The sequence below is a fragment of the Emys orbicularis genome, chromosome 8 (assembly GCF_028017835.1).
Source record: "Emys orbicularis isolate rEmyOrb1 chromosome 8, rEmyOrb1.hap1, whole genome shotgun sequence".
Taxonomy (NCBI): domain Eukaryota; kingdom Metazoa; phylum Chordata; order Testudines; family Emydidae; genus Emys; species Emys orbicularis.
In genome coordinates this window covers 102,922,599-102,938,494 of record NC_088690.1, presented here as the reverse complement: position 1 = coordinate 102,938,494, position 15,896 = coordinate 102,922,599, and the positions used below count along the sequence as shown (strand labels likewise).

Here is a 15,896-nt window from a genome sequence, read left to right as displayed (position 1 = left end):
TCTCCATTTCACAGACAGGGAACATGCAGCCTAGAATGGGGAAGTGATTTTCCCAAGCTAACAGTTGGAGCAGTTTACAATCAATATTTGCATCAGAATAGGCCTTTGCCTTCTGATTATACTTCCCTGAGAACAATGATAAAGCCAAATACTTACAATTCCAAAACAAATTATAGCTTCAAAGTGACTTGTGACCAAATCTAGAGGCTGGAAAACTGATCAACTAGGGAAGCCTACTGGTTCTTAGTGAAAACCACAATACAAGCAATTGGTGTAACTATCCAAGCTTTTTGGATACAGCTTATTTAGTCCTATATTGGAGTTAAATTTCATTTATCAGAGGGGTAGCCGTGTTTGTTGCTTTTTACAGATCCAGACTAAGAGTCCTGTGGCACCTTAAAGACTAACAGACGTATTGGAGCATAAGCTTTCGTGGGTGAATGCCCACTTCGTCAGACCAGTGGGCATTCACCCACGAAAGCTTATGCTCCAATACATCTGTTAGTCTTTAAGGTGCCACAGGACTCTTTGTTGCACATTTCATTTAGTTTTGTTTTATTTTTGTTGGGTTTTGAGTTTTATTTTTTCTTTTTGTTTCTCCTTCTGTATTTTATCATTCTAATAAATCCTAATATATGAAAAAGAATTCACTAAATCTTGTTCTAGTAGTCATACACATGGTTAGAAATTGAGCCCTAATTTTTTTTTTTTTTTTAAATGAAACCAATTCACTTTTAAGGTACAGAACTGAAAATTTACACTGTGCTATCTGTGTGGGGGTGCACTTAATCCTTTTATAAAATCTGTTGCTAGAGATAATAAGGATCCTACTGTGTAATTACTAAAGACAGAAGCCTTCACAACATCCCTTTTCATGGGAATCAGCTTTTTAAATTCTTAAACCAGGTTAGGAAAGCATTGAATACAGCTCAGAAGAAAAGTAGTGCTCAGAATCAGTTTCTGTGCCACACTAAACACATTTGACTTACTATCATGAGGTAAAAATCAATACACGCTTCAAAATGTTTAAATCTCCACAGAAGATGTAATTTGTTAAATAACCTCACAAACACTAGAGGCTTGTTATTAGGAAATCAAATCAAATACCTTCAGTGAAGTGGATGGTAGGTCTTGGGAAGTTATGTTGCATCTAGTAGAGAATAAGGTAAACTCTTATGAATGGCTGTGAAGAAGGACCTCATTGGCCAGATCCTCAGGTGCTGTAAATTGGTGTTGATCTACTGACTATCCACATATGTAAAGAAGGATCTCAAAAAAAATCCCCTCTGGGCTGAAATCAAACCAGCAGGATGGCATTCTAGTCACATTATGTAGTGTAGATTGGCTGGTGTGACTCTGATGAGCTATGCTAATATAGACCAGCTGAATGTCTAGCCTATAACTAATAAAACTGCCAGTCAGTGTGCACCCCTTACACGCTCCTTGTCTACTCCTTTTATTTATGATTAGCAAAGGCCATTACACCATCTCACTGCCCTCTTTGATGGTCTCTAAGATAAAATAGCACAGACCATATTTTGCACTTCATTGCCAACGAAGTCAAGCTAGACCATTTAGTGAAACTACATTGCTATCCTGCCAGTTTTGTTTCATGCAGATAACCCACACACCTCCTGGGTGTGGTGTTCTGTCCCATCTAGTGGCATCGAGACCACTTAGAGAGAGATTAATGAGTCTGCGCTATAGCCTTAACTAAGAGGCATATGACTTTTAGTGCATGTAGTAGAAGCTCATGCACTAACCTCCAGAGGTCCCAGCTTCAATCCTGCCCTCCGACGACTGGGTCTGTCAGTGTTACACAGGCAGGGTATTTTTTATTAGGTCTTTCTTTAAAAATGTTGTGGCGTCAAGTATATGTAATTTTCCCTCAGCTATTAATTACAATTGGTCTCTGAAAAGAAAACAAAGAGACAACACTGCAAATGAATACAGCACATTTCTTTCTGAATACCACAACTACAAAAGCCCAGTAACGATCTATTTTATTGCCCTAGTAACAAGAATGAAAATGAAAAAGAGAAGCTAACAAAGTGACAGGCTGAAAAAAAATTAGTTGGGGCTACTTTTTGAAAACCACTAGCAGATGGTTGCTGCCATGGAACAAAGTAGAACAATAGCTTGAGCCCTGCTCTTCCAACAAACACATATAGGTGATCCCTAGGCTCCAAGCACTGCATTGGAAAGAGGAAATATAATTAATTACCTGATATCACCATGCAGCCACCACCAGCTGCTCCACACAGTATACTTGTCAGTGCCACTGCAACACTGAAAAAGGAAGAATACCTGGCAGGCCGGGATAATGGAATTTTCCCTCTGAAAGCAGCAGAATATCTGTGGACTTTTTAAGTGCAAGTTTATACTAATCCACCCAGCATTTAACTTTGCCTGCTATATTCACGGTGATCCCATTGGAAGGGTTATAATGAGCACACACATCAAGGGAAGGCAATAGTGGGTATAGGACCAGCAAAGCAAGAGAGACATATTGGTTGTGCATAAAAGACCCAGGATATGTTATTGCGTTTGACTCATCTGATCTACTTCTTGCAGATCCTCAGGCCTTAGGCACTATATTCTTGGTACCCTTCCCTTTTCTGCACCTCTCTTGATCCTATCCATTGTAGCTGGGAGGACATGTCGCAATTGCAGGTGCTCAAGAGCTGTGCAATTTTTCAGGCCGTTGTTCCAGTTCCGTCTGATTTTATGTTGCAAGGGGCTTATTGCATGTTCCTTTCACAACTGGACATATCAACAGTTGTATTTTCTCTTAACATCCCAGTTTCTTAATTTGAGAATTGCTTTACATAGTTTCAAAGCTCTACTCATGTGTGAATGGGTAGGCAGACAGATTTAACCTTTCTAGAACACAAATAGCAAAAGACACACAGTACATTATAATGCTGATTTTATGAGAGAATTCTGGTAAAACAGCTGCAAAATGTTCACACACATACTAACTGTTTTTTGGCTAGGTTCCCATTGGTAAGTTGACTATTTAATGTATTTTCATGAGGGTTTAACAGACTTTTTAGCAGAAGCTTAAATATCAGCTAAATATTCTTGCAGCAAAATCCATCCTGATGTATTTAGTTTATGAAGAGTTAATGTAAAATACAATATTTTAAAAGACCTATTAACTGACAAAATATAAAGCATCCATGTGCATATATTTTATCAACTATTTGGCATGACTAATATAACTCATGTGGTTTAAAGAAATGCCATGAGAATTGCAAAGTTAAGGTTGTTTTAAATTACTCTTAATAGGTCTGAAAACTAGAGTATATATAGCCAACCAAGTCATTAGCTTTGCATCTAGAGGATAACTCGGGGGGGGGGGGGGGTCTGTGTACTGGGAGGGATATTTGGGCTCAGTCCCTGAAAGTATAATCTAAAGAGGTTAAAGTTCCAAATGAAGCCATTTTAAATCAGTATAGGGAAACAGAACAGGACCTTGTCTTCTGCTTATCCATGAGTGATAACAGTGAGGTTACTATAAAACCAAATACTTTGAAGATACATGCTACAGAACTGCCAATAGTGACTTGCAACCAAATCTATCAGGTAGCACAGCCTGCTGGTTTGTAGTGAGACTACAAGAAATTGTTAGTAAAGCTATACACGTTTTTCAGACAAAGCTTATTAAGTTCTGTATTTTAGTTAAATACATCTAGTTTATTCTTAATTTGTTATTATTTCTCTTTCTGTATTTTATCATTCTAGTAAATCCTAATACATAAAACAGAAACCGCGGACTTATTCTAGTGGTCATACACAATTGCACACTGAGCTCTAGTTACTTGTTCTATGGTTAGCCAACACACTTTTCAGGTACAGTCACAGAACTGAAAACTACATTATGCTCTCTGTGCAAAGGGGCTGCATACCCTTCTATACAATGACTCACTAAACAATTTGGTTCCTACTAAGTAAATACTAAAGATAGTAGCTGCCTTCACACTATCCATTTTCATGAGAATCCCAGTAGACGGTCAATGGGATTTTGGCTCCTAACTGCCTAAATCACTTTTGAAAATGAGATTCAGGATCCTAAATCAGTAAGGCAGCTGAGCACAGCATTCAGAGTCTGTATCCATACGCCTTCCACATGCCTCTGTTATGCAAGCTGAGCAACTATATTTGCCTTCATTGCACTATGGGTATGTATTTAGGCACCTAATTCCCACTGAAATCTACGGCAGCTAAGGGCCTAAATACTTGAAGGATCTGCACCCAGCTCACTACCCCATTTCTCTTTGGTTGTCTCTAAGATTAAATATTGAAGATCATATTGTGGACTTCATTGCCAATGAAGTCAAGCTAGTCCATTCAGTGTGACTAGACTGCCATTGTATAAGTTTTGTTTCAGACTGGTGGAGAATTTTTTGAGCTCCTGTATATTATATAAATACAAGACTTTTTAATTTTCCATCAGCTACTAATTACAGTTGGTCTCAAAAGATGACTGCTAAATGGATACAACGCTGCAAGTAAATGCAGTACATTTCTTTCTCTCATAACTATAGAATCATAGAATATCAGGGTTGGAAGGGACCTCAGGAGGTCATCTAGTCCAACCCCCTGCTCAAAGCAGGACCAATTCCCAACTAAATCATCCCAGCCAGGACTTTGTCAAGCCAGGCCTTAAAAACCTCCAAAGAAGGAGACTCCACCACCTCCCTAGGTAACACATTCCAGTGCTTCACCACCCTCCTAGTGAAAAAGTTTTTCCTAATATCCAACCTAGACCTCCCCCACTGCAACTTGAGACCATTGCTCCTTGTTCTGTCATCTGCCACCACTGAAAACAGCCGAGCTCCATCCTCTTTGGAACCCCCCCTCAGGTAGTTGAAAGCAGCTATCAAATCCCCCCTCATTCTTCTCTTCTGGAGACTAAACAATCTCAGTTCCCTCAGCCTCTCCTCATAAGTCATGTGCTCCAGACCCCTAATCATTTTAGCTGCCCTCCGCTGGACTTTTTCCAATTTTTCCACATCTTTCTTGTAGTGTGGGGCCCAAAACTGGACACAGTATTCCAGATGAGGCCTCACCAATGTCGAATAAAGGGGTACGATCACGTTCCTCGATCTGCTGGCAATGCCCCTACTTATACAGCCCAAAATGCCGTTAGCCTTCTTGGCAACAAGAGCACACTGTTGACTCATATCCAGCTTCTCGTCCACTGTGACCCCTAGGTCCTTTTCTGCAGAACTGCTACCCAGCCATTCGGTCCCTAGTCTGTAGCAGTGCATGGGATTCTTCCGTCCTAAGTGCAGGACTCTGCACTTGTCCTTGTTGAACCTCATCAGGTTTTTTTTGGCCCAATCCTCTAATTTGTCTAGGTCCCTCTGTATCCGATCCCTACCCTCTAGTGTATCTACCATGCCTCCCAGTTTAGTGTCATCTGCAAACCTGCTGAGAGTGCAGACCACACCATCCTCCAGATCATTAATAAAGATATTAAACAAAACCAGCCCCAGGACCGACCCTTGGGGCACTCCGCTTGAAACCAGCTGCCAACTAGACATGGAGCCATTGATCACTACCCGTTGAGCCCGACGATCTAGCCAGCTTTCTATCCACCTTACAGTCCATTCATCCAGCCCATACTTCTTTAACTTGGCGGCAAGAATACTGTGGGAGACCGTATCAAAAGCTTTGCTAAAGTCAAGGAATAACACATCCACCGCTTTCCCCTCATCCACAGAGCCAGTTATCTCATCATAGAAGGCAATTAGGTTAGTCAGGCATGACTTCCCCTTGGTGAATCCATGCTGACTGTTCCTGATCACTTTCCTCTCCTCTAAGTGTTTCATAATTGATTCCTTGAGGACCTGCTCCATGATTTTTCCAGGGACTGAGGTGAGGCTGACTGGCCTGTAGTTCCCCGGATCCTCCTTCTTCCCTTTTTTAAAGATGGGCACTACATTAGCCTTTTTCCAGTCATCCGGGACCTCCCCCGATCGCCATGAGTTTTCAAAAATAATGGCTAATGGCTCTGCAATCTCATCCGCCAACTCCTTTAGCACTCTCGGATGCACGTCCAGTTTTTCTAAATAGTCCTGAACCACTTCTTTCTCCACAGAGGGCTGGTCACCTTCTCCCCATACTGTGCTGCTCAGTGCAGTAGTCTGGGAGCTGACCTTGTTCGTGAAGACAGAGGCAAAAAAATCATTGAGTACATTAGCTTTTTCCACATCCTCGGTCACTAGGTTGCCTCCCTCATTCAGTAAGGGGCCCACTTTCCTTGACTTTCTTCTTGTTGCTAACATACCTGAAGAAACCCTTCTTGTTACTCTTAACATCTCTTGCTAGCTGCAACTCCAAGTGTGATTTGGCCTTCCTGATTTCACTCCTGCATGCCTGAGCAATATTTTTATACTCCTCCCTGGTCATTTGTCCAATCTTCCACTTCTTGTAAGCTTCTTTTTTGCATTTAAGATCAGCAAGGATTTCACTGTTTAGCCAAGCTGGTCGCCTGCCATATTTACTATTCTTTCTACACATCGGGATGGTTTGTTCCTGCAAATACAGCCAGCTCTCCTGGACCCCTTTGCCCTTCATGTTATTCTCCCAGGGGATCCTGCCCATCTGTTCCCTGAGGGAGTCAAAGTCTGCTTTTCTGAAGTGCAGGGTCCGTATTCTACTGCTCTCCTTTCTTCCTTGTGTCAGGAACTATACAAAGTTCAAAGCACAATGTATTAATTCTCTTTCACATCATCCTTGGCAGTAGGGAATCAAAGAATGTCAGTTTATCAGAGAAGCTAACTACAAAGTGACAGACTGTAAAATACCATTTTGGGCTACTTCTGAAAGCAACCAGCAGATTACAGCTGCCATAAAATAAGGTAAAACAACAGTTTGAGCCCTGCTCTCCAAAAACCAAATGTTGGTGATCCCTATGCTCCAAGCCCTGCACTGGATCTCTCTAATTTCATGAATGTTAACAGCAAAAGTATGCAGCACAATGAAAGGCTTAAATAACTCAGCCCCAGTATAGCTGAGGGAATACCTATTGACCTACATCCCTACAGACACCAAGAACAGCGGGGTAGGAAATCACCAATATTCCTGAAGTGCAATCCTGACTAATAATGCCTTTTCCATGGAAGGCCTATGACTTCTGGTCCATTGCTTCTTCAGGCACAGATATACTTTCTCACTACAAGACTGATAGCTTGTGTTCATTGTAACTTGCGGACTTGTTGCACATACTGCACGGTACAGAATGCACAATGGCTGGGAACATGGAGGGGAAAGGTAACTATCCCATATCACCATGCAGTCACCACTACCTGCTCTACACAGTTTACATGCTAGAAAACATGAGCAGCTGGCTGAGTGGGATAAGAAGCTGCTGCCACTACAACTGGCATGTCTCCCTCTGAAGCGGCAAAATTTTTATGGAGTTTTTAAGTGCAAGTTGATACTAACTCACCCATCATTAACTTTTTCTTCTATATTATTTGTGACCCGATTCAAAGGATTATAGTGAACACACATTTCAAGCAAAGCCAATAGCAGGTATAGGAGCAGTAAAGACATTGGATATGCATGAAAGACCCAAAGTAATTAATTGGGTTTGGCTCATCTGTTCTATTTCTCATGGACCCTCAGGGCATAGGCACTATTTTCTGAGTTCCACTCCCCTTTCTCCCATCTCTCTTGGCACAATTACAGCACCTCATCAAAAGCTGTGCAATTTCTCAGGCTGTTTCATTTGTCTGATTTTATGTGGCAAGTAGGTAACTATTGCACTTGACTTTCAACAGTTGTATTTTCTGTTAACATCTTAATTGCCTAATCTCTGCCTTACATTGTTTCAATACTCTACTCAAGTCTGATTGGCTGGGAAGGCAAACAGCCTTTCTAGGACACGCAGAGAGACTATACATTATAACTTTGATTTGATAGAGAACTCTGGTGAAACAGGTGCAAAATGCTCACACTCAAACTGATTGTTTTTGCTGGTTTGGTTTCCATTGGTAAGTTAAGATTACTATGTCATATATTTTCTTGATGCTTTTATTTCAAAACAGACTTTTTATAGAAGTGCATCAGGTTTACTATTAACTAAATATTCTTGCAGGAAAATCTATCCTGAAGTATTTATTTTATGAAGAGTTAATGTAAAATACAATGTTTTAAAAATCTATTATCTGAGAAAATAAAAAATGTGTGTCAGTGATATGGAGTTAGTGATTTGACACACTAAGTGGTTTAAAGAATTTAAATTAGTTTTTGAGACATAAGAATACAGGTATATACAACCATCCAAGTTATTAGCTTTGCTTTGTTTCTAGAGGATTTTACCATTATCTTTAATGTATCTTTGTAACACAATAGCTACTCTGTTAGAGAAAATCACACTGAGAAACTCTTGAGATTTAGAGAAATGACCCAGTTCTGATCTCACTCCAGTTTAACTTAATTGATTTATAACCAGAATGAGATCAGAATCAGCCCCAAAATCTCTAGCCTCGTCCACACAAGGTCTTTCTGTAAATTTCTTACAGTTGATTTTACTGGTGAACCCATGAGAAATTCCAGTAGTAGAATCAGGGGGGTGCTACTTGTTGGCTAGACCTGCCCAGGGCAAAGTTAGATAACAGGATGGTTAGAACACCAGTGATCAGTCTACACTAGCTGTTTTGCTGTTTCCACTAGTGGTAGTAACTGTAGAAAATTTTAAGAAAAATCTAGCACAGATAAAGCCTCATTGTAAAAACTAGGGTTGAGAGCAAACAGAGCCATAAAATGTTTTGTGAAGCACTTCTCTGAAGGTCAGCATGATGAAAACCCAACATCTATAGCGTCCCCCATTATATACTCTTGTATTTCAGAGCTAAATCAGGTCCTTATATCCTTGATTAACATCAATACATTTCCACTGAAGGCATCTGACCCTTAGCCTAAGTTAATTATTTGTATTGAGGTAGCAGCTAGTAGCCCTAGTAATGGACCAGGATCCCATTGTACCAGTGCTGTACAAAACAAAAAGTTAGTTAGGGAGGCAACAGCGAAGCATGGTAATCTTTTTAGGAGTCTGTAAAGAAACTTGTTGGTGTCATTAGTTATTCTTCTCCCTAAAAAATCCAAGTCTTGTCTTCTGAACTATGTATTTCACTTAAGACAAAATACATCACTCTGCTTCCACTAAGTTAAAGAAAGAGCCGCTGTTTTGTGCAAGACACACAATGTGTATTGGAAAGTGACACTAACAGATCACTAATGAATTTCAATTTCTTATTTTTAATCAATTATTTGCACAGAAAACATTTAATATGCAACATTCTGTCCTGTACAAAACTAAAAAATGTGCTTACTTTTGTATATTCCATTTCTTCTTAAGTTGCTGCAGGACAATGGGCACAAATCTGTGATGGGAATCCTTTGAACAGCATAAGGGGCTGTGATAAGTATGGCTGTGGATATTATGGAGCCCCAAGGTAGTATAATTTGGACACAGGGTTTTTGGTAATGGCTTTTTTTGGGGTTGTTCGTTGTTGCTTAAATAATAAGAATGCTAATAAAGAACAAAATAGACTAGTGAGCTTAGCCATCTTTTCCAAGCATTTAAGGCTTGCGAAGTGTGTCAGAATAACACTGCAAAGCAATTGACTAAACAAGAACAGTGTGAACGTCCTTCCAATGTGCAGTAGTCCTCATCTGATAGAATGGGAGTAGAAGTTGTCTCCAGGCTCATTCATTCATTGGCTTTCATTAATGAGGCTGTCAAACAATTGTCTCAAAGTACCGTACTTTAGTGCCACTTCAGTTTATTTTTGTGATAGAGACAGGACACTTGCCCAGTAGGATCTGGTCTGGAACGACCAGATGATTTCACTTTTCTGTTGACTGTTGCTGTAGATCTGGGGCGGAACTGAACCAGTTAGTAAAAAATGATATGGTCTGTAATCTCACGTCCAACCAGCTGAGTCACCTCAATCTCCCAGCTCATGGGGGAGATGCTCAGACAGTGTAAATCAGGATAGTTTCAATGAAGTTCCTCATTGGATTTACACCAGTGAGAGGTCTCACTTCAAGTGTTCTTTTTAGCCTCATATGTGAGTGGACAGACAGCTAATATCTCTAATTTCATGGTGCTAACAGCAGAGATGGTCAACTTTCCATAAAATATTTTTGTTTGTTTTAATGAAAGACGTCTTTGCCCCACCCCCAACACTAGCAAAAGAAAATTTCCATTTTGTTCATAGATTTCCCCCCCCCCCCCCCCCTGGATTTTCACTGAGAAACAAAATCTCCAAAGTGTGATTTTTTTGTTTTGTTTTTTTCCAGTTTTGACAGAGGAAAATATTTCAGTTTAGGAGTTTGATTTTTTGTTTAGAAACCTGGGAACATTCCACGCACAAAAATTAAGTGAACATTAAAAAAAAAAAAAAAAACATAATCAAATCCATTTTTGACCAGTTCTGCTTAGCAGTTGAGAGTTTTGCAATAATTAAAACTAGATTGAAACCTCAAACTTTTCTACTTCCATCGCAGAAATACAAATTTTAAGTGCAAATAAGCTAAGGATAGTCCATTTTGCTTTAAAGAATCTACATGGTACATGGTAACAGGCTTTAGGGCTGGAGAACATGTCAATAAGTAGTGTCATTACTTACATATGTCCATATTTTCAGAAATGGCGGAAAGCACCTAGCAGTGGACGTTATATGCCAGGACGGATCAGGAGTGTATGCTCCTTTTAGTGGCCTGATTGTGAGACGCATTAAGCCCTTTGGAAATAATAATGCCATTGATGATGGAATCTTACTCCGTGAAGTAAAATCAGGTAACTGAGCTACCATAGATAAAAGTCTTTAAATACTGGTCATTAAATAATTTTACCTTCCTAGGCAATTGTAGACCTATGGAAGAAGAACAATCTACACAAAAGTTAAAAGTTAAGCAAAGCGTAACTATAGAGTAGGCCAAGGCCCATGTTTCACTCGGAACTATCTGTTCCTGTATTCAAATCCAAGTACAACTCATTCACTCTTAAAACAGTCCAACGTCTCCATCAACAGGACCAGAATACACCCTTTTTCCCCTATAGCTCTCCACACACTTAGATGATGGAACAAAATGAGGACCTAAAGTAAGGACAACCTTGTAGAAAGGGGAAAGAAGTATGAGAACAAGGAGCTTGAAGTATGCCACGGTTAGTTTAAGGAGGAAAAAAAATCTTTTCCCCATCCCTCAAAAATACCAACCCTGAAAATCTTAATTTTATGTATGCTGCTGTCTGGACTACACCAGTGCTAGTGCATTTTCTTGAAAACTGCCAGATTAGTCATAGCCAAGGGGATCTGATGCCTATCAGAACTTTGATATCTTCCTTAATCTCTCTTCTTTATCCTCCCCTAAAGGTTCTTGCATAAAACTGGCCTTTATCAGGCCTTTGAGAAGCAGAGGCTGGATCAGGAAGGGATCTAAAATTGGAGTAATGATGCCAATGCAGAGCGTGTATCCTGATATGATATCTCATGTTCGCATCCAGAACTGTGACTACTCAAATCCTACTGGCAACTTATAAATGGAAACTTACATGAAATGGAAGTGTACAAAACCGCAAATAAAATATGAGCAACCAAAAGTGAGGTTTTTTTTCCCAACCCCCCACCTGAAAATTTAGTCCATGGGAAGGAAAAAAGACATTAGCGCACACAGCAGAGTAAACATGTACATAGCGTGTGTAACATGGCCTGTAGCAACTCAAAGAATGTACCATCCTCAGGGCAGACTTAAGAAACAGGGCACATACCCCAAATTGATTGCGAGTTCTATACTTAGGCTACGTCTACACTACCGCTGGATCAACGCTCCGACAATTGATGCACTGGGGTTTATTCAGAAGGTCTAGTGAAGACCCGCTAAATCGATGGCAGAGCGCTCTCTGGTCGACCCTGATACCTTACTCTTCTAATTCCGGGTGGAGTAAGTCGACGGGAAAGTGTCTCCCATTGACCTAGCGAGGGGTAGACACCACAGTAAGTCGACCTAAGTTATGTGGACTCCAGCTATGTTATTCACGTAGCTGGAGCTGCGTAACTTCGGTCGACTTACCGCGGTAGTGTAGACATCACCTTAGATTTCACCAACCAATTATCAAGTGGAAACACTTCAGGCACTGTAACAGCCTAACCATGGAGTCACAGACAGTCCACTTGTGTACGCCAATCTATCTCACTACCCAGGGGAGCATATTTTTGAGATACATGGCCACTAACACCAAGAATCACAGCAATATTCAGGTTACTCCTAGCTCCAAAGGACCAGTCACTTACCCCAGGTCAATTGCACCTTAGATCTCACATCAAAGACAATGAATATAAAGATTCATTAACTAGGAAAAGGAAATTAGAGTGTTATTTACAAGGTTAAAGCAAGTAAACATATGTACACGAGTTACCATTTAAGTTTCAAAAGGCAATAGAAGCCTCTATATTCAGCAAGCTCTGTATGTCCTTTAGGGCTAACTCAGGGTATGTCTACACTACCCGCCGGATAGTGATCGATCTATCAGGGATCGATTTACCACGTCTAATGTAGACGCGATAAAATTGATCCCCGATCGCTCTGCCGTCGACTCCGGAACTCCACCGCGGCGAGAGGTGGAAGCGGAGTCGACGGGGGGAGCGGCAGCGGTCAACTCGCCGCCGTCCTCACGGCCAGGTAAGTCGACCTAAGATACACTGACTTCAGCTACACTATTCGCGTAGCTGAAGTTGCGTATCTTAGGTCGACCCCCCCGCTAGTGTGGACATAGCCTCAGGCTAAGCAACTGGGGATCTCTTGCTTATGCCTAGAAAATCCCCATCCCTGCTTCCTCCGAGTCCAAGCATAGAGATTAATCAGTTTCTTCATGTTAGGGTTTTTTTAATCTCTCCTGCCACATGCCCTGAGCTGCAAACTCCTGATAGGAGGAATCCACTCATGTGACTCGTCTTCATGGGGGAGGGTAGAACACACATAGTTTGTCCTCTTTAATGCCCCACAATATCTACATCTGGTGTCAATGGACCTTTCCTGGTGGGCAGGACATAACACCGTCCGTTGCAGATCAGTATTTCACTTTAATTAATGTCCATCTCCTATCTGGTGATTTACATACTCTCAGAGACTCACAATATAACCTCTCAAATAAATATAGGTGTGACGTTCTGCACCTCGTGGGAACACCCTGCACCCCCATGTTCATCCTTATAAAATGATTGTGTGGTATCTAATGCAAAGTTTGTCATGTCGGGTGTCTTCGGAAGGCTCATGATGCACTGAGCATTGTTGTTATAGTGATGTTATAGGTTGTAATTTCATGTATATAGTTATGAGGCTGAAAATGTGTCTTCATGGCTTAAAATAAGCTCAGGCAAAAACTCTCCAAGAGCAGAGGGGCAGTTCACACATCATCAGGGCATGTATGAGACAAACCCAGCCCAGCCTCACAGGAACAAAGGACACTGGCCTAGGAAGCAACAAAGGATCTGTTGGACTCTCGAGTGAGTCACCCCCTTTCCCTTAGTCAGACAGGGACTACGCTGAGGTAATGCTCACCTGACTCTGAAAGGGAGGGGGGAGAAGGGCGCAAAGCCAAGAGGGAAGAAAGAACATGATAAAAGGGAGAGAGGTTTGCCATGCTGTTCCTCTCTCTTCCACCTCCATCTACGGACATCACCACCAAGCGACTGAAGCGCTGATCAAACGGAAGAGCCTGGCTGAAGGGCAATCAGCCAGCCTGTGGTGAGAAACATCTAAGTCTATAAGGGCATTGAAAGTGTTAAGATCAGCTTAGAATGCGATCTGCTTTTATTTCATTTGACCAAATCAGACTTATTATGCTTTGACTTATAATCACTTAAAATCTATCGTTGTAGTTAATAAATCTGTGTTTATTCTACATGAAGCAGTGCTTTGGTTTGAAGCGTGTCAGAGACTCCCCTTGGGATAACAAGCCTGGTGCATATCAATGTCTGTTATATTGACAAACTCATATAAGCTTGCAGCGTCCAGCAGGCATAACTGGACACTGCAGGGCGGAGGTTCCTAGGGTTGTGTCTGGGACCAGAGATATTGGCTAGTGTCATTCGGTTGCACAATCCAAGGAGCAGCTTACGTGCTAGAGGCTGTGCGTGAACAGCCCAGGAGTGGGGGGTCTCACAGCAGAGCAGGGTAAGGCTGGCTCCCAGAGTCAAGGATTGGAGTGACCTAGCAGATCACCGATCCGGAAAACACCAGAGGGGAACGTCACAATAGGATACAAAGATTGTGAGATTAATGCAGGCAGCAACTCACAAGCATTCAATAAAGTCTAAACACATTCTTATAATTCTAATGCCTTTGTCAACAATACTAACACACAAGTAAGCCAGCCTGATTCCAGCTATGTATTTGCCAGTGTTCAATTGAGACACGGGGACATTGGCGTGAGCTGGCATGAGCTGGCACCGGCTTACCAGCATCACAATATGCACAGAAGCCGTGTGTCACCCATCAGTTTAGCATACCTAAGACATCGTAATCTCAGGCTTAGCAATGAGCTACATCAGAAGTACTACTTTGCCCAGTTACAACCTTTTTGGTATCAATCCTTGTTTTTATTTGATCTTAGTCTAATACATAAAATAGGAACTGTTCTCTTCACTGCGTGCATAGACTATCTCAATATGAACTTTTAAACAGGAAAAATGTTACCTCTCTGTTTTTGTTGCTAAATGAGTCCCAGTAATAACAGATACAGGAGAATCTCTATTCAATTAAAAGGCATTAAGGGAAAAATGAAATTGCAGGGTGATTAATTTGCTGAAACATACAAAAGTCAAACCAAGATGCTATTTGCAGTGACCATGATTTAACAACCAGTGTCTAAGTAAATTGAGGTAACACCCTAAAGAAACCAGCTGTCTAACCAAGATGATGCATTTTAGTGAAATTAATAGGTAGAGTGACTCAAGAAATGGAAAATGATGATTTTTTGTCTTTAATACTCGAGGGAATTGAGCTTATAGGAGGGGCCAGACTTGAAGTAGATGACAGATGTTTCTACTGAGCCATCTCCGAGAGGCAGAGAGAATAGTTGAGTCTAAGGGAATAGCTCATCAGTAATGGGACAGGAATGATAATATTGCTTTTAAACTGAAGTGTACAGAATAGCCCATAAAGTCTCTCTCATATAATCTAAGTCAGATGGGACAGAAATCCAGTGTGTTCCAGTGGTTCTTCCCTGTGCCTTAAAAAGTACACTTTATTTCACCCAAACCTCATAGGATCTGAATATTATGCTGGGGGAAAAACTGACAAATCATTTCCTTGCAAGAAAACAGATCCCACAGAGGTACATACTGTGACCAAGTAGATGCTGGCTGTGAGCAAGCAAAGGCCTTGTATCACTCCCACCCCCCCCCCCCCCCGCCAAAAAAAAGAAAAAGGCAGCACCGAAGGACCTGTAGGAAGGAGTGGGGCTCACACAGCTGCCAAGAGGTTTTTCATAGTCCACAATCACACCTCAACATTCATCAATCCAACAATATCCTGCTTTTTCAGGAACAGCAGAACTACTGCTGATGCCGTAAATTGACCAACCTGTGTTTCAACATTTACTTTGGATCTACAAAATTTAAAACTTTGCATTAATAGGTTAGCAAAATTTTACCAGCCACATTTTTATTTAATGAACTTTACAAGTTCAATGTTTCTTTTGGATCAGAGAACAACTTTCAAATTATACATGGGAAAAACAGGCTAGTTTTGGATATTTCCAGGTCTAAAAGAATACAGGTATGAAGGGAGGGTAGTGTGCTTTTATTTAAAAGCAGGATTCAAAGTTTTTTTGTGTTCACTTATAATTCTAAGTGAAATTAAGATTTTTT

The 15,896-nt window shown here is 41.0% G+C and overlaps 1 protein-coding gene across 1 annotated transcript; it reads left to right on the top strand.

Annotated features, from left to right (window-relative positions):
• The first annotated feature begins 7,963 nt into the window (after nt 1-7,963).
• LOC135882971 (myeloid protein 1-like) lies at nt 7,964-11,566 on the top strand. Its single transcript, XM_065409993.1, has 4 exons — nt 7,964-8,009; nt 9,377-9,473; nt 10,671-10,822; nt 11,400-11,566. Exons 1-4 carry the CDS (start codon nt 7,964-7,966, stop codon nt 11,564-11,566), a joined length of 462 nt encoding a protein of 153 aa, XP_065266065.1.
• The last annotated feature ends 4,330 nt before the right edge of the window (nt 11,567-15,896 follow it).

Bases quoted from the DNA above. Each gene is read 5' to 3' on its own strand.
- LOC135882971 (XM_065409993.1), top strand. From the start codon at position 7,964: ATGCTCACACTCAAACTGATTGTTTTTGCTGGTTTGGTTTCCATTG. The intron at 8,010-9,376 runs GTAAGTTAAGAT...TTTCTTCTTAAG, and splicing joins TGCTGGTTTGGTTTCCATTG to TTGCTGCAGGACAATGGGCA. The intron at 10,823-11,399 runs GTAACTGAGCTA...CCTCCCCTAAAG, and splicing joins ACTCCGTGAAGTAAAATCAG to GTTCTTGCATAAAACTGGCC.